Source organism: Acaromyces ingoldii (genome assembly GCF_003144295.1).
Source record: "Acaromyces ingoldii strain MCA 4198 unplaced genomic scaffold FA10scaffold_1, whole genome shotgun sequence".
NCBI lineage: Eukaryota > Fungi > Basidiomycota > Exobasidiomycetes > Exobasidiales > Cryptobasidiaceae > Acaromyces > Acaromyces ingoldii.
The window spans coordinates 3542298-3557880 of NW_020290247.1; the positions used below are offsets into that span (position 1 = coordinate 3542298).

Sequence of the window (15583 nt, forward strand, 5' to 3'; positions counted from 1 at the left end):
TGAGCGTGTGACCTATGTCGGTCAAACTTCGGGGCTTGTTGTCGCTGGAGATGCACGGATGGATGCTTCCTCGTCGCCCTCGTTGCTCACAGGAACAGCGGAGTTGCCCAAGATCAATTTCGTGTCCCTTTGTTGCTGGTGTTCTGGCGGATTGAGCAGAAGACGACTATGACGCAACCAAGAGAGGAAGGGTGGCGGAGGATGGCTGTGATGACGCTCGCAGGGCTCCAATCTAGTAGGCAGCAGCAGCAGCACCAGCGACCCGCTCGGCAGCTTTACCGCCTGCTTCACCACCTGCTTCAACCCAAGGCGTGTGCGCGAGTGACGATGAGGTAGTCGCAAAGAGGTACCTCATATTTCCTGTAACGACTCTTACGGCAATATGTGTACTCTGCCGGCACTAGTGTAGTAGTAATGTAGTAATAACAAATACTAATTTGGTAGCCCAGCTTTCTCTTTGCATGCGACGGGCTACTTTGACTGTGCCGTTAGCTCTGTACGCCCACAGCGCGGCCTTGGCCCCTCAATCCGAATTGGTAGTAGGAAGCGCTTTTTTTCTTGTCTTTTACAATTAAGAGTTTGCGGCCGTAGTTCTCTTTGTCTTACAAATACTGGGCTTTAAGTCCGCGATGTCTACCGCGCTCCCTCCCTCGGCCTCGAGCTGGTGGCTTTCAAGAAACTTTCGAGCACATGGTCGCCCGACAATTAGTTCAGGGCCGAAGTCGTGCCAAGGCACCTACAGGTCCCAGTCTAGCTCCGCGTCCAGCTCCTCCTGCGTCTTTGATGTGTTCCTGATGGACCGATCATGTGTACGATTTCCTCCAAAGCCCTCGTCTGCATCTCCGTCGTCTTCTTCCTCGTTGAACCCTTGACCTTCTGCACCAGGAATTTTGGAGTGCTCGATGGCTCCTGTCGCAGTCAAAAGCAGCTCGATGTCTTTTTGATCGCATAAATGTCAGCGTGGTCAGGAACCTCCGCGTGCTTTTCCGCTCACCTTCACACTTGGTCTTCATGCCATCCAAGCCCACCTCAGGGCGCAGACCTATAATCTGTCGGTGCAGCTCGCCGTTTCGGTAGATGAGCAGTGTTGGCAAGTTACGGTCTGGATAATTAGGTATGCACTGGAGATCTCGAGAGTCAGTAGCAAGAATGGCTTTCTACAAGCAGGGACCTCCCACCTTGTCTCCGACAATGCTGACGAATTTTGTCGCCGGGTACTTTTCTGCGAGAAAGTCCAGGTAGCCTGCCAGAAGCGTACATGTCTCCATGCTGGGAGGAAGGTACTGAGCGTGTGGACGTGCCTTCGTGGCTCACGCTCTGCCAACTCACCCATCTTTGTAGAGAAAGCAGACGACGCCAGTGCCTTTCTTGTCGCTGTCGCCTCGTGTTTCTGCCTCCTCCTTGCTCGCTTCAGTCACTTCTCTCGCATAGTCGGGTCGTCCAATGGGGTACACTCGCCCGAAACGTGCCCTTTTCCTCTCCTGCGCAATGGCCGCCAATCGTTGTTTCCTCAGGGCAATAAGCTTCCTCTCCTCATCGTCTGCCTCCCCTCCCACTCCATCCTCCTCGAGCGCTCGATCGATGTCTGCCAAGCTGGCGTGTCTCAGAGCCTCTTCGCGTTCTTCTGCTTTCGTCGGTGGCTCGGGCGAGGGGCTCCGCGAGGGTGGCTTCTGAGGGATGATGCCCCTCGCTCGAAGCTCATCATGACTATTCATGAATTCACAATGTCAGTACTCGGACACGGGACTGGCTCTGTGCGACACTTACAATTGTGTGTCTTCATTTGGATCGACTTGAACCTGCATGCTCTTCAGTGGCTTTTGTGAGGCCCCTCTTACTGTGAGGCGCGGCTCGTTGTTGGTCGTTGTCGACTCGTCTGAACGTCGCTTCTTCCTTTTTGCAGTGGAGGGCCCGAGCAGCGGTTCACGTGACTACATCTTCAGATGCTCCTCCGGTCAGCTTTCCGCTGTCTCTCCTCGTCCTTCGTGATAATTAGTTATCATCAGGATGCACTCGGTGTGTTCTTGCAGAGGAGCTTGAGAGTCAGATCACCCGGTGGTCCAAAAAGTCATGTCGAGTCTCTGCCCTCACCGGGGTTCGCATCTTTTACACTGCTACAGATCTCGTGTCGTCCTCTGCGGAGAGCAGTTGGCGAGACGGGCCAGGTTGGTGCCAAACAGCCCTTTCTCTCTTTCGTTAGGCACACAAAATCATCCTAGTTGCAGTCCTTTCGTCCTTCTATGAGGTAAGGAGAGGTCTCTTTTCCCTCTAGTCACGCAGTAGTCGTGACGAGAAGAGGAGGATGCTTGTGCAACAAGAAAGCCGGAGCCCGGGTAATAAATATAATCAGATTGAAAGCCACACACGTCAATCCGAAGAAGAAATAAAAGGCTAGATGCTAAACTTCCGCTTGCCCCCGCTTCTTGTCCTCCCCCTTGCCCACCAACAACCGCCGTAGTTCCTCTTGCACTTTACCTTGCACAGCCCCCCCTCCCCTCGATCTCGTGGCTGGAGTCTCTCCGACACATTACTCTCTCTTGGACGTCACGATCCCCGGAGGATTCTGTCCTTTTAATTAAGTCCCACAGTCGCCCTACTACGCCTCCCGGCAAACCACAACACTGTCTTTCGCTGAAACCCACACAATGTCGACTCCAGCCACATTGTCCTCATCATCTTCTTACACGGGTCATCTTACCAATGGTGACCCACGCCTCGCCAAGGCCTCGTACAAGCCGACTCACCCCGGCTCGTTTGAGGTCACATTCCGCGAGGGCGAGTACAACAGCTGCCTTGTTGCGCTCAAGGTGAGAGTGACAAGTGGGGCCGTTGCTCTCTTTTCTCTCTTAAATCCTCCCGCTTTGTGTTTACTGAACGAAAACCCTGTCGCTATTCAGAGCTTTCCTAAGGGCTCCGTCATTGCCATGATGTCGCACGCCACTCCCTCCAAGACGATCCGATACTCGACCGTCCAGGTCTCGGAGACGGAGCACATCGAACTCAACAGCGAGTGAGTCCCTTCCGGCAAGCAGAAGATTTGACGAAGCGCTGACATGCAATGCGGCTGCGCCACACCTACACAGCCTCCTCTACTGCAACCACTCGTGTTCGCCCTCTGTGCACTTCAACGTCTCTGGCCCGGCCAACACGTGGAGGGCCGAGGCGCTGCGAGACATCCACGAGGGCGACGTCCTCGAGTTCTTCTATCCATCGACGGAGTGGGACATGTCGCAGCCCTTTGCCTGCAGCTGCGGCGCCAAGGTGAGACGGTGCTGGACAGATGATTGTGCGAAGAAGAGGATCGGCCCGCAGCTCATCACACATTTCTTCTCGCTCTGCAGAACTGCCTCTCGAGCATTTCGGGCGCCAAGCACATCCCTAGCGACGTCTTGGCTAGCTACGTCGTCAATGACCACATCAAAAGGCTCAAGGCAGAGCAAGGCCAAGCGCAGCCTTGAGGTGCATGTCAGGAAATGCCCAATAACAAAAAATAAAAAGGGATAAGGAGGAGGATCAAAGCGACCTTCGTCTCCCAAGCCTCTTCTCAACATGTTTGTTCTCATCAAGCAAAAGGAATTGAGCAGGAAGCAATGGCTCGCTTCCGGAAATTTGCCGGCTCTTGGACTTGAGTTGACTTGACTTGTTGAATCGCACGCGTGACAGTCGATGACAAATAGAGGTGGAGAAGAGATGCGACCCGATTAGAGCTCCTTTGATCTCTCCCATCAACCAGAATAAAAAAGAAGAGACCGGAGACTATGGCAGCACGACGATCGCTTGGGCTGTTAGTGCGGCCATGCACAGAAAGCCAAAGGTCGGGCTTTTCGCCGGCGGGGGTCGCTTCGAGGTCAGGTGCAAGTGTCACGGCTCGGGCAGTGCCTGTGGCAAGATGGAGTAGCACAACAACGGCAAGGCCCATTGGCACTCGCGCCTGTCCCGCCTCCGTGGCTGCCGCAATGGTCGCTCCTATCCGGCGGCCCTTCTCGACCAGTGCTACACGCAGGCAAGAAGCACAAGAGACAGAGGAAAAGACGGAGATGGACAGCGGAGAACAGGACATTCACGATATCCTCACAAAGAAGTTCCAGCCCAAGCAGCTGCAGGTGCAAGACGTCAGCGGTGAGTGTTTTCTCTTCGCACAGCCTCACAACCACTTCGCCGTCGAGGGGCATGTTCCTGGATATGAGAAGACGGATTGAGGCGCGGGCCAAGATCTTGCAATTTGAGGAGAGAGGCTAACAGAGACAAACAGGCGGGTGCGGCTCTTTCTATGCAATCGCAATTCAGTCTTCCGCCTTCAAGGGACTGACGACGGTGAAAGCGCATCGTCTCGTCAACGAAGCGCTCAAAGACGTCATTGCTGGGATCCATGGCCTTCAAGTGAGTACCCTTACGATCACACATCCTCAAGGCGGCCTACCCATCTGCAACTCGACTGACATAGTTGCAATGTCCGTCCTCCAGCTGCGTACCATTCCTGCAGACGACTGATCTTGCTCCTGTAAATGCTTGCGACCTTAATCATAATGCTCTCATCTCGGTCTGCTCTGCTGCCTGCCCAAGACTACCACTCCTCCCCTCTCTTCGCCCTGTCTTTCGTCACGGCTGCCCCGATGAAACTAGTCACGTGATTTTCGCCTTTTTCCGAAGGATGGAGCGTCGCCGGCAGCGACCGGTTTCGAGGCGAGCTGGAAATTTTGTGCAACACGTTCTATCTACCACCACTCGCGATCGCTTCTCCTCTTCTCGTTACTTTCTGCCACGAGAAACCCTGACAAACCAGCAACAATGGCCTTCCAATCGCCCCTTTTCTCTCAGCTCAACGGCATCACGGCCAAGGACGCAAAGGTCGCCCGGGCTTTCCCAATCCATGCGCCTGCCGAGGCTGGTGAGGCGCCAAAGGGTGTCGACCTCTTTGCCCGATTCGCCTTTGCCGGCGCTGTTGGCGTGAGTACTAGAACTCGTTGCCCTTGGCTAATCCTTGACTAATCATTTCCCATTCTTCCTTATGCAGTGCGCCATCACCCACGGTGCCTTGACGCCCGTCGATGTCGTCAAGACGCGAATGCAGCTCGAGCCTGAGGTTTACAACAGGGTGCGTTTATGAACTGGAAAGAGAGAGCCACTTTGCGAGCATTTGCTCATCCCAATGTTTTCTACAGGGTATGATCACCGCTTTCCGCCAGGTCGTCTCCAAGGAGGGCTCCGGCGCTCTCCTCACTGGTCTTGGTCCCACAGCCGCCGGCTACTTCCTCCAGGGTGCTCTCAAGTTCGGAGGGTGAGTAAATGGGCATTCGTCTCTTTGAACATCCTGCCCCCTTACTCAAAATGCGCTTGTATTGTCCAGTTACGAGTTCTGGAAGAAGACTATCATCGAGCAGCTCGGCATGGAGACGGCCGTTGCCAACCGTGGAGCCGTCTACCTCGCCGCCTCTGGTATCGCCGAATTCTTTGCCGACATTGCTCTCTGCCCGCTCGAGGCTACCCGTATCCGTCTCGTTTCTGAGCCCGGCTTCGCCAACGGTCTTTTCGGTGGTTTCGGCCGCATCGCCAAGGAGGAGGGTCTCAAGGGCTTCTACTCAGGGTGAGTTTTTCTCTCTTCTTCTTCTCTTCGCCTCGCGCTGACCTCTGTTCTTTGCAGCTTCGGTCCCATTCTCTTCAAGCAGGTCCCCTACACCATGGCTAAGTTCTACTTCTTCGAAATTGCCTTCGAGGCCCTCGTTAAGGCGACTGGCAAGCAGAAGGAGCAGCTCTCCTCGGGCGCCATCACCGGCCTCAACCTCACCGGTGGTGTCATCTCCGGTTGCTGCGCCGCCTTCGTCTCGCAACCTGCCGACACCCTCCTGTCCAAGATCAACAAGACCAAGGCCCTCCCCGGCGAGACGACCACTGGCCGCCTCGTCAAGATCGCCCAGCAGCTTGGTCTCCGTGGTCTCTTCGCCGGCATGGGTGCCAGGTTCGTCATGATTGGTACCCTCACCGCCGGTCAATTCGCCATCTACGGCGACATCAAGCGAGTGCTTGGCGCTACTGGTGGCTACGGTGAGTCTTTTGATCGAGATTTTTGGACGCTGTTGCTGATCTTGTCGTCCCCCAGAGCTGGCCAAGGCGAAGTAAAAGAGCAACAGAGGCCGAAGTCTCGAGCAAAAACCAAAATTGCAATTTTCTCACCTATCTCCCACCTCCTCTCATCTCCTCCTCGTTCTCCTCGTCACCCTCTACCTCCTCGTCCTTCGCTGACCTATCTAGATCCTCCGTCTTGGGAAATGACCATGATGCTCTTCTTATCAGGCGTTCTCTTAGTCACGTGAAGTTGGGCGCCGCTAGCGGAGTCTCAGAGCGGAGTCGCAGAATCTAAACTTGAGCCTTGGGAAGACGAAATTCTTGGCGTGGCAGATTGTAGCACTTGCTCTGCAGCATTCTTCCCTCGGACTGCGCGCCGACTTGTCCGGCGCACTCCTTGGGACGTCAAAAGGGAGCCAATAAGCTACTGATTTGCCAGACGCAACACGGCGACAGGAAGAAAAAAGGAAGGGAAAATTGCATTTAGTCGCGTACGACCCTGCGGCCTCTTGCGTGATAGAGGCACCTGTACCTGAACGGACAAAGGTTTTTTAGGACCTACTTAGCCACTGCATTGTAGTCGCAATGAGTGTGGGTGGGATTTAGTGTCAAGTGTCGTCCCTCTGAGCGAGTCGTGCTTATCTTCAATTTGCAAAGCGGGTGGCGAGACAGCCAGAGACCGGGGCAGCAAGCCACTGTGAGAGCGGAGAGAAAGACGCGGTCTTCAGTTGTATATAGACAGCCGCGGTGGGCAGACCTCGACGCCTCTTGATCGCCCTCTACGCCCCGCCCTCTCTCGACTACTACCATCTCTCGCGGCAAACATGGCGGACACAGACGTCAAGTCGACGTCGTCCAAGCACGACCAGGACGTGGGCGAGAAGAACTACAACGACAATGTTCCAGCCTACGAGGGCGAGCACGTCATTTCGCCCGACGACGTTAACGAAACGGGCGAGGAGGAAGAGCTCCACCGCGCCCTAACCCCGGCCCAGATCTCCATGATTGCCATTGGAGGCAGCATTGGAACTGGTCTGATCATTGGCACGGGCTCTGCCCTTTCGCAGGGAGGTCCCGCTGGTTTACTCATTGGCTACACAGTCATGGGAGGTTCGTGCAGTGCAGCAAAAAATCATCGTGTAGCAGGTCGATTGGGTGACTGACCTCTAGCCCTCTGTCCCTTCCAGCTGTCTGCTGGGTCGTTCTCACGGCCTTGGGGGAAATGTCTGCGTACATGCCGAGCAAGAATGGCTTCCAAGGTCACGCCGCCCGTTTCTGTGACGAGGCTCTGGGCACCGCCGTTGGCTACAATTACCTCTTCAGTAAGTTTTGCGTCAGTCCCTCAAAAGGCCCCTGTCGTGACTGACCCTCGTCTTCGCAACAACAGAGTACCTCGTCATCACGCCCAACCAGATCAATGCCTCTGCGCTCCTCATCTCCTTTTGGCGTCCCGACCTGTCCGGAGGTATCTTTATCTCCGTCTTCATCGTCTGCATCGTTGCTTCCAACCTGTGCGGCGTCAAATTTTTCGGCCACGTAGAATTTTGGATGTCGTTTGCCAAGATCGTCGTATTGACGGCCATCATCCTGGGTGGCTTCATCATTTCACTCGGTGGCAACCCAACAGGGGACCGCATCGGATTCCGTTACTGGAACGAGCCGGGCGCTTGTGAGTTTGTTACGGTCTTGGGTCCGAGAATCCAAAAACGCGAATTGACAATGAGGGGTCTTTAGTCGTCGAGTACAAGGCCGATGGAGCCAAGGGACGCTTCCTCGGCACCTGGAGTGTCATGTCGCTAGCCCTTTTCGCCTACATTGGCAGTGAGCTGGTGGGCGTGTGCGTGGGCGAGAGCAAGAACCCTCGCAAGTCGATTCCCAAGGCCATTAGCAAGGTCGTTTGGCGTATCCTCTGGTTCTACATCTGTGGTGTTATTGTCATCGGCATGCTTGTTGCCAGCAATGACCCACGACTCAAGGCAAAGGGAGCCGCCAAGAGCACCGCTTCGGCCTCGCCCTTCGTCGTCGCCATCATCAGCGCAAAGATCAAGACGCTTCCCTCAGTCATCAACGGTGCTCTGCTCATCTTTACGCTTTCGGCCTCCAACAGTGACCTGTACATTGCTTCAAGGACTCTGTATGGTCTGGCTGTTGACGGCAAGGCGCCTCGCATCTTCCTTCGATGCAACCGCATGGGCGTCCCATATGTGGCTCTTGGCTTTTCCAGCCTCTTCACCGCCCTCGCCTTCCTCAATCTCTCGAGTGGCGGCGGACAGACATTCACCTACCTGACATCAACCGTGAGCATCTTTGGCGGCATTGCCTGGGCAGGCATTCTCTTTGCCCATATCCGCTTCATGGCCGGTTGCCGTGCCCAGGGCGTCTCTCGCGAGTCGCTGCCGTACAAGGCTCCGCTTCAGCCCTATGCATCGTACATTGCTCTGGCGATCACGATGATCGTCCTCATCTTCAAGGGCTTCACGGCTTTCCTGCCCACGTTTGACTACAAGAGCTTCATCACCAAGTGAGTCGACTCCCCTTGCGCACCTTTTTCTCCTCCGATTGGGGCAAAGATCAATGCTGACCGGGGCGTTTGTTCACACAGCTACATTGGCTTCCCCGTCTTCTTCGTCATCTGGCTTGGCTGGAAGGTCGCATACCGCACCAAGTTTTACTCGGCCTCGGAAATGGACGTCATCAATGGTGCCCGCCGCTTCGACGGCCTCGACGATGGCAAGGACGAGTCAGAGGAGATGAGAGTGGCGCCCTGGTGGAAGAAGCCGCTGGTCTATGCAAAGAACTTCTGATCAACCTCAATTCAACTCCGTTTCGTCATTTATCCACTTGCAAGAATGCATGCTCCGTGAACATCAAGAATTTGTCATTTGACTCAAAATGCTGTGTACCAACCACACATGTTGTTCAGAAGAAAGCGGTTGTAAAGGCAAAGCGATGACCGTGTGATTATGATGGAGAAGAAAGGGCACAACGACAATATGGGATGAGCAACAAAAAAAAAAGAGGGTATCTTGAGATTGGTATCCCTATCTTGACGACTAGGTGGCTCCCAACGGATGAGGCATCGATAATGCCATCGATAAAAGAGGGTTGGAGAAAGACAAAGAGGGCGTGACGGCCTATTGATCGGGTATAGGAGAGGGGGATATATGGCGCCATGCGGAAGTGAAGAGGCGCACTTACGCAGCCGCCTCTTCCACAGAAACAGCAGAGTCAACGAGCTTCGACGAAGGTGGAGTCGGTAACGCATCTTGCCCTTGCCCTTGCCCTTGCCCTTGCGTCTCGCTTGATTTCTCTGGACCATCTGTCTTTGCGGTTTCTTGTAATACCACCACATCATTCTTCTTTGGCTCGTTCCCTTGACTGACACTCCTGATCATTGGTTCTGCCTCGTTCTTGGACGCGTGACCATTTTTCCCTCCTCGCTTGTTCGCACTGGGACCTGACGCTGATCGCTTTCCATCATCGGCCGCCTTTGATCCAGCGGCACCCTTTCGGCTCGGCGTCGTTCTGCTTCGCCTCACGCCCGCCTTTCCTCCAAATAAGGATGAAGGCTCGCCTAAGCCCAGCTCCTGGACTTTGCCCTTGTCCGCTGCCTCTCCCGTCCCCGCCGACGACATTGGACCTTCGCAAGATGCGCTCTGCTGCTGCTGCGTGTTGTTGCCTGGCTGAAGATCGACGCTCCTCCTCTTCGATGTTGGATCCGGCGACGCTGCACCTCCTTTACTCCTCCTCGCAAACAATCCGCCCTCCTTTTTCTTGTTCGGCGTCGACGTGGCGGAGCTCCTGGCAATCTTTGCACCTCCACCTTCGTGCGCCACGAGATCGCCCAGCTCCTCATCGCTCTCGCTCAGCTCGGCGACATCGGGCTCGATGCTGGTGGGCTGCGAGACACTCGTCAGCTCCGAGGGGTCGACATTTGTCGGGGGAGGCGCTGAGATTCCCAGCACAAAGTGATCCTGGTGCACAATGAGGAATTCGAGCACCTCGACTGCAATCTTGTGCTCCATGGGATCTTGGAGGTGCGACGGGTGTGAGAAAATGCCCGGTTGGAAGATGACGGCCAGGTCTGTGCAAATTCGATTGCTTAGAAGGGGATCAAGCGCGGTCGTGTATGAAGAGTGAACTCACTGCTGGCGGGCATACGATTGACATCACTCTTGCGAGCGAAGACGGCCAAGAGATCCAGGACGTAGAGGAGTAGATATTGGTTTGCGGGCGGCATAGACGTGATCAAAAGGCGATACGTCTTGGTGGCTGCCTCGACATCGAGGGGCTTCTTGATCATGACATTCCTGAATTCGCTGTAGAGCTGCAGGGGCACGATGGGTTCCTGTTCACAACGTTCTGCAGTGAGCAAATATTTCCGCCCATTTACACGAAGTCATGTCTCTTTATTGTCACTCACTGGCATTTGGTTAAGGTAGCGTCGAAGCACACTGGCGGCGTCGTGTACGCTGTACTTGTCCCACTCAACGCCCTTGCCGTACCTGGGGGGCGTATCAAAGATCTCCTGGAGCTCTCTCATCCGCTTCTGCGAGCCTGCGATTCGAAAAACGCCCTCGACCTCAGTGGCTGCGTAGCGGAACACATCCATCAGCTTTCTCAGGCCGTCTGTTTCGTCGCGGGCCTCCAGCAAAACCCACCATTCTCCTTCAGAAAGAGCCCGACTTTGGCGACAATGACGGGCACATATCCCCAGATGTACTGCTGCCCATCCTCGCCCGCCATCGAGATAGCCACGCTCGCATACTTGAGCGACCTGCGCAGGGGCGACCCAAAGACAACTTTCTCATCTGTTCACGCGGCCGCATCGTCAGTGGACTGAGACTTTTGGGCTTGTGAAGCCCGAGAGGACATTCTCACCTTTGCGATCCTTGTTGAGCATCTTGACCTTTGTGAACGCGGACCACTGCAGGAGTTATCAAAAGGGCGGTGCGGTCAGTTTTCAGTGCATTTTCCCTCCCGACAATTAGGCCCCTCTGGCCGAAGCAGACTGACCCATGCTTTGAGACTGGCCTTGGTCGAGTCCTTGTCGTCCACTGGAATCGACGACATTGTGCGGACTTGTTGTTGCGCGGCTGTGCTTTCCAGCACCCTGCTTAAGTTGTTCGGTGTGAATTGTCCGATTGAGATGAGGAGGGTGGGCAAGGGAGACAGACGGGCGAATGCAACAACTGAGCGGCCACGCAAACGGCTGTTTTGAGCTCCGGGGCGCCGCAAAGATTATTGGGCAAAAGTGGCGTTAATAGGCAACGTGACGTAGTCGCCGTCGTGCCGTCGTCGTTTTCGTCGTCGTCGTTGTCGCCTCGCAAAACTGGAACTCAAGATGAGGAAGCGGTTCCAAATCGCGCCGGCTCTAGATGCGCGTGAGAATGTCTCAGGAGCGGCGCTCTACGTGCATGAATCGGCGGGTTGGAGACGATTGCTGCTGCGTCGGTCGTGCGTTTTCGAACGAGCGTGAGGAGCGGACGTCGAAATGCGTCGTAAAGTAATTGAAACTTTTACCTCGTCCTCAGCTCCCTCTCTCTCGGTCGATGATAAACGAGGAGAATCGGGAGATGAAATAAAAAAAGAAAAGGGACAAAAGTGGCGCGCCGCCGAAGGATCGAATCAATAGAAATGAGTGTAGAATGCAGGAGTGAAGAGTAGTCGGCCGTCGGGGGGCAGCAGATTGGAGAGGGGTCCCGTGCGCGCTATCTGGGGGGAAGAGGAGGGAGCGACGAGGCAGAGTGGGGGAGCACGTATCGTTTGTGTCGAGACGAACAACCCAGCCAACTGTCGCGCCGGGCAGGTGATTGAAATTAAGGGGACCACAGGCTACACCCCCAATTAGCGCGCACATGTCCAAAGGGCGATGAGCAGGGAGGGCGCCGATCTGTGTGATCTGTGCGCGCGCAAAACAATGAACAAGTTTCATTTACTAACACCACGACCTTAATTACTTCTCCCACCTGTGAGCCTATCAAGGAAGGGAGGAGCCAAGAACAATTAAAAAGAGAAGAGTCGGAAGACGAAAGCGTCTCTCTACATCTTATCCAAAGTCAGGCGAATGTCTCGAGAGCTTGCACCAATGTAGACCTTGACGTCGCCCTCGGGCTTCCACCAACGCTGCTTCTCGCTGTTCCACACGGACAAATCGTACCGGTTGAAGCGGAACTTGATCTTCTGTGTCGCGCCTGTCTTGACCGCAAAGCGGTCAAACTTGCGAAGAACCTTTGGAGGCTCGCCCGCCGAGGACGAGAAGCCGAGGTAGACTTGAGGCACCTCAAAGCCATCGACTTGACCCACGTTCTTGACGTTGAAGGTCAGCTCGTATACGTCTTCGAAGAGCCAGTCGGGCAAGGGCAAAGACCACTTGCGATCGTTCCAGTCGCTGCCGCCACCCGCGAGCCATTTGCCAGAGGCGCCAGCATAGTGGAACTTGGTGTAGGACAAGCCATGGCCGAATGCGTAACGTGGCTCAATGCCAGCAGAGTCAAAATGACGGTAGTCGATGTTGAGCTTCTCGATGTAATCGATCTGGAACGATGTCAAGTCTCGATCAGCTGGAATATTTGTGCCAGACTGCAGCAGAGCCAACTAACCTGAGATGTAGCGGTGTCAGGCTCAGTGAAATACTGGACGTCGGCAGAATAGTCGGACCTCTTCTTTGCAATCGTGTATGGCAGCCTGCCCGAGGGGTTCACATCACCGTAAAGGATGTCGGTGATTGCATTACCTGCTTCCGCTCCTGGGAAGTGGGCATGGACGACGGCCGTGACATTTGGGTTGTCGATGAACTCCTCCAAGTCCACCTGGCCCGGCGCGTTGATAACGACGATCGTGTTCTTCTGCACGCTTGCCACGCTCTTGATCAGCTCCACACCGTTGCCCCAAAGGGTGAGATTGTTCCGGTCGCCCGCATTGGCATCAACGACGATGTAGTTCTCTCCACTGTCGGCGTACACAAAGACGAGGGCTGCCCCAACGCCAATTTGGTCATCGGAAATCTTTTTGGCCTGGTCGAGGTTGAAGTTGTCAAACGTCCAGTAGAAGCCCGTGTTGTCTTTTCTTGCTCGAGCTTGCAAGGCCTCGTATGGCGTGATAAAGTAAGAGTAATCAGCCGTTCCTGAGCCCCAACCGATCCCAATGGTGCCATCAAGTGTACCAATCATCGGACCGCCGCGGTCGCTGTAGAAGTTGGCGCCTTGCCTCAGGGGACCGGCATCGCTGCCTACAACGGCCAGCTTCTTGAGCTTCTCGCCCTGGAGTGGAAGTGCGCCGTGGGTGTTCTTGAGGACGACGGTACCAGCCGCGGCAACCTCCCTCGCAACGCTTGCATGCTTGTGGGATGTTACCTGTTTGTGCTCGCCGTAGGTGGGGTCGAAAGCATCAAAGTTGGGTCGAGGATAGTCCTTGCTGTCCTGTCCCAAAAGATACCATGCGGCCAGGATCCTTGTACCCATATCGTCAAGTCTCGATGCCTCGACGGACTTGTTCTGGACAGCCATTGTCAGGTTCTGACCCCAGAACGAGCCTTTGTTGTCCTTTGAGCAGCACTCGACCTGGCCAGGCATCGTCATGTCCAGTCCTGCGTTGGCCGAAGCTACGCCAGAGTGCTGTGCACCCCAGTCGCTCATGACGAACCCGTTGAAGCCAAGCTCTGTCTTGAGTCTGTTGTTGAGCAACTCGCTGTTCTGGCATGACCAGGAGTTGTTGTTCAAATTGTATGAGCACATCACCGACGAGACACCCGCCTGGATAGAGCGCATGAAAGGATGCAGGTAGATTTCACGTTCGGTACGGCCGTCGATGTTGGATGAGTAGGTGTTTCGGTTGATTTCCTTTATCGATCTCTAAGTCAGGACCAGTGCCAGTCATAAGGAAAGAAGGGGAGACGCACCTGCTCGTTTGCAATGTAGTGCTTTGCGCACGCCTGCACACCAGCATCTTGCATGCCCTTGGTCGTGTGAAAGGCAGACTCGCCCGTAAGGTAGGGGTCAGCGCTGGCCATCTCCCAATTGCGGCCTCCAGCGGGCGTTCGTGCTGTCATTTCGGGAAGAGATGGCTGGGTCAGACAGCTGTCGAGGAGGCGAAGCCTCATGAGTGAGACTCACCCATATTCATGCCGGGGCCAAGGGCGATGTTGACACCCTTTGCACGGAACTCTTCCCCCATTGCCTTGCCCCTCTCGTACGCGAGCTTGCTCGAGAAAGTCGCTGCAGTCGTTACTCCAGCCGGCCATACTGTAACTCCATCGGCGAACCTCACACCCAAGGGCGAGTCTTCCAGGCAAAGGCCGGGGAAGCCGACACGCTTGTTCGGCGAAATGGTACCGACGCAGCGAGGCTTGTCGCCCAGCTCCCATCCGGCGCCAGTGACGAGGGCAACTTTTTCTTCGAGCGTGAACTGCTTGAGGAGCGCTCTTGCCTTGTCGGTGGCAGACTTCCATCCGCTGTTTAGGCCCGTTCCTGCGCCCGTTGTTTGTGGCGTCGGGTAGAAGGGCGGGGAGTAGTAGACGCTGTCGTTCGTTGCTTGAGAATTGACTTCGGCAGGCTTTGCTCCTTTCGTCTTGTCCACAGATACTGCATCGCTCTTTGTCTCTTCCTCGGCCTCATACTCCTTGGGTGAGTATACCGCCTGTTTCTCCAGACGGTCCGCACCTGAATCGGTCTTCAGAGCGGCAGGGAGGACATGCTGGCTAAAGTGGTGGTAGCCCTCGCGTCCGACTTTGGAGCATGTCTCGTTCGCGCCATCGTGATCTCCGCGAATCCAATCGAGCGGGGGAATGAAGCCCTGATCGAGGATGCCGTGGCTGTGACTGTACCTTGACGATGTGTCTGCGGCGCCTTTCGAGGAGTAGTGCTGCGAAGCAGATGGGTGCTTGAGGGCCAGCTGGTCACCACGTCTCTGGTTCGGGTCGCGGCGCACTACGATCTTGGCATCCGTGACCGCCTCGCCGGACAGAATAGCCAAGATGATCGTAGCTAGGATGGAGGACAGCTTCATCTTGCAAAGGTGGAAGCCAAAGCTGCTGATTCCAAGATCTCGAGTCGAATCGACCCCAGTAAAGGAAAATTGAGGAGAGGGAGACGGGGAATGAGGAGATCCGGGGCCAAAACAGGCAGGGGCAATCCTTATTTAGCACCCAGCGCAAGAAGGAAGAGCTAAGGAGGAAGATGAAGGAGATGAGGTACCGAGCCACCCATCGCTAGCGAAACAGGTCAGGAGAGACGCAGGAAGCAGCGGTGGGTGCGGGCTCGTGCGCTTTCCGACCTAGCGTTAGCTTGTTGTTGCTTGCTGCAAAGAACGTCGAAATGACTGCTTAAAGTTGTTCTCGACTGCTGCCAATTTAGCGCGTCCCTTCTTCCCTTTGACCCCTTTATTTCCCTCTTTCTCTTTCCCCCCGTCATGTTAGCCATGCGTGACCTCACTGAAATTAGCTCATTCCCGCACACATCCCTTGGCTGCTTCCCCACATCTTCTGGACCTGATTGTCGAGCACACTGAAGCAGGCATTAGT

The 15583-nt window shown here is 55.2% G+C and overlaps 7 protein-coding genes across 7 annotated transcripts; 4 read left to right on the top strand and 3 right to left on the bottom strand.

Annotated features, from left to right (window-relative positions):
- Nucleotides 1–473: 473 nt before the first annotated feature.
- FA10DRAFT_248526 (thioredoxin-like protein) lies at nucleotides 474–2007 on the bottom strand. Its single transcript, XM_025519493.1, has 5 exons — nucleotides 1768–2007; nucleotides 1330–1707; nucleotides 1179–1269; nucleotides 995–1121; nucleotides 474–936 (listed from the first exon to the last, which is right to left on the bottom strand). Exons 1-5 carry the CDS (start codon nucleotides 1803–1805, stop codon nucleotides 737–739), a joined length of 834 nt encoding a protein of 277 aa, XP_025381215.1. The 5' UTR covers nucleotides 1806–2007; the 3' UTR covers nucleotides 474–736.
- Nucleotides 2008–2484: 477 nt separating this feature from the next.
- On the top strand, nucleotides 2485–3622 carry FA10DRAFT_264613 (hypothetical protein). Its single transcript, XM_025520717.1, has 4 exons — nucleotides 2485–2807; nucleotides 2898–3010; nucleotides 3084–3261; nucleotides 3342–3622. Exons 1-4 carry the CDS (start codon nucleotides 2646–2648, stop codon nucleotides 3456–3458), a joined length of 570 nt encoding a protein of 189 aa, XP_025381216.1. The 5' UTR covers nucleotides 2485–2645; the 3' UTR covers nucleotides 3459–3622.
- A 334-nt stretch (nucleotides 3623–3956) lies between these two features.
- Nucleotides 3957–4491, top strand: FA10DRAFT_283629 (bola-like protein; the record flags this gene model as incomplete). Its single annotated transcript, XM_025523854.1, has 3 exons — nucleotides 3957–4119; nucleotides 4253–4380; nucleotides 4465–4491. The coding sequence occupies 3 exons, from the start codon at nucleotides 3957–3959 to the stop codon at nucleotides 4489–4491; spliced, it is 318 nt and encodes a 105-aa protein (XP_025381217.1).
- Nucleotides 4492–4718: 227 nt separating this feature from the next.
- On the top strand, nucleotides 4719–6179 carry FA10DRAFT_264616 (mitochondrial carrier). The gene is made up of 6 exons (XM_025520718.1): nucleotides 4719–4947; nucleotides 5015–5095; nucleotides 5163–5278; nucleotides 5348–5584; nucleotides 5642–6042; nucleotides 6098–6179. Exons 1-6 carry the CDS (start codon nucleotides 4789–4791, stop codon nucleotides 6115–6117), a joined length of 1014 nt encoding a protein of 337 aa, XP_025381218.1. The 5' UTR covers nucleotides 4719–4788; the 3' UTR covers nucleotides 6118–6179.
- A 425-nt stretch (nucleotides 6180–6604) lies between these two features.
- On the top strand, nucleotides 6605–9028 carry FA10DRAFT_237788 (putative DIP5-glutamate and aspartate permease). Its single transcript, XM_025519121.1, has 5 exons — nucleotides 6605–7173; nucleotides 7251–7385; nucleotides 7451–7732; nucleotides 7798–8584; nucleotides 8666–9028. Exons 1-5 carry the CDS (start codon nucleotides 6888–6890, stop codon nucleotides 8865–8867), a joined length of 1692 nt encoding a protein of 563 aa, XP_025381219.1. The 5' UTR covers nucleotides 6605–6887; the 3' UTR covers nucleotides 8868–9028.
- Nucleotides 9029–9257: 229 nt separating this feature from the next.
- Nucleotides 9258–11136, bottom strand: FA10DRAFT_224742 (RhoGAP-domain-containing protein; the record flags this gene model as incomplete). Its single annotated transcript, XM_025518623.1, has 7 exons — nucleotides 9258–9742; nucleotides 9806–10147; nucleotides 10210–10411; nucleotides 10487–10653; nucleotides 10725–10874; nucleotides 10945–10990; nucleotides 11080–11136. 7 exons carry the CDS (start codon nucleotides 11134–11136, stop codon nucleotides 9258–9260), a joined length of 1449 nt encoding a protein of 482 aa, XP_025381220.1.
- Nucleotides 11137–11981: 845 nt separating this feature from the next.
- Nucleotides 11982–15361, bottom strand: FA10DRAFT_264618 (glycoside hydrolase). Its single transcript, XM_025520719.1, has 4 exons — nucleotides 14178–15361; nucleotides 13964–14106; nucleotides 12666–13904; nucleotides 11982–12600 (listed from the first exon to the last, which is right to left on the bottom strand). The coding sequence occupies exons 1-4, from the start codon at nucleotides 15067–15069 to the stop codon at nucleotides 12106–12108; spliced, it is 2769 nt and encodes a 922-aa protein (XP_025381221.1). The 5' UTR covers nucleotides 15070–15361; the 3' UTR covers nucleotides 11982–12105.
- Between the last annotated feature and the right edge of the window lie 222 nt (nucleotides 15362–15583).

Excerpts from the sequence above, each read along its gene's own strand:
- FA10DRAFT_264618 (XM_025520719.1), bottom strand. The coding sequence starts at position 15,069 with ATGAAGCTGTCCTCCATCCTAGCTACGATCATCTTGGCTATTCTGTCC. Across the intron at positions 14,107-14,177 it reads TGGCCCCGGCATGAATATGG|CACGAACGCCCGCTGGAGGC; the intron begins GTGAGTCTCACT and ends CCGAAATGACAG. Across the intron at positions 12,601-12,665 it reads CTGACACCGCTACATCTCAG|ATCGATTACATCGAGAAGCT; the intron begins GTTAGTTGGCTC and ends ACATCGTTCCAG.
- FA10DRAFT_264613 (XM_025520717.1), top strand. The coding sequence starts at position 2,646 with ATGTCGACTCCAGCCACATTGTCCTCATCATCTTCTTACACGGGTCAT. Across the intron at positions 3,011-3,083 it reads CACATCGAACTCAACAGCGA|CCTCCTCTACTGCAACCACT; the intron begins GTGAGTCCCTTC and ends ACACCTACACAG. Across the intron at positions 3,262-3,341 it reads CCTGCAGCTGCGGCGCCAAG|AACTGCCTCTCGAGCATTTC; the intron begins GTGAGACGGTGC and ends CTCGCTCTGCAG.
- FA10DRAFT_237788 (XM_025519121.1), top strand. The coding sequence starts at position 6,888 with ATGGCGGACACAGACGTCAAGTCGACGTCGTCCAAGCACGACCAGGAC. Across the intron at positions 7,174-7,250 it reads TGGCTACACAGTCATGGGAG|CTGTCTGCTGGGTCGTTCTC; the intron begins GTTCGTGCAGTG and ends TGTCCCTTCCAG. Across the intron at positions 7,386-7,450 it reads TGGCTACAATTACCTCTTCA|AGTACCTCGTCATCACGCCC; the intron begins GTAAGTTTTGCG and ends TCGCAACAACAG.
- FA10DRAFT_248526 (XM_025519493.1), bottom strand. The coding sequence starts at position 1,805 with ATGCAGGTTCAAGTCGATCCAAATGAAGACACACAATT. Across the intron at positions 1,270-1,329 it reads TGCTTTCTCTACAAAGATGG|CATGGAGACATGTACGCTTC; the intron begins GTGAGTTGGCAG and ends CCTTCCTCCCAG. Across the intron at positions 937-994 it reads CATGAAGACCAAGTGTGAAG|ACATCGAGCTGCTTTTGACT; the intron begins GTGAGCGGAAAA and ends GCGATCAAAAAG.
- FA10DRAFT_264616 (XM_025520718.1), top strand. The coding sequence starts at position 4,789 with ATGGCCTTCCAATCGCCCCTTTTCTCTCAGCTCAACGGCATCACGGCC. Across the intron at positions 4,948-5,014 it reads CCTTTGCCGGCGCTGTTGGC|TGCGCCATCACCCACGGTGC; the intron begins GTGAGTACTAGA and ends TTCCTTATGCAG. Across the intron at positions 5,279-5,347 it reads GGTGCTCTCAAGTTCGGAGG|TTACGAGTTCTGGAAGAAGA; the intron begins GTGAGTAAATGG and ends TGTATTGTCCAG.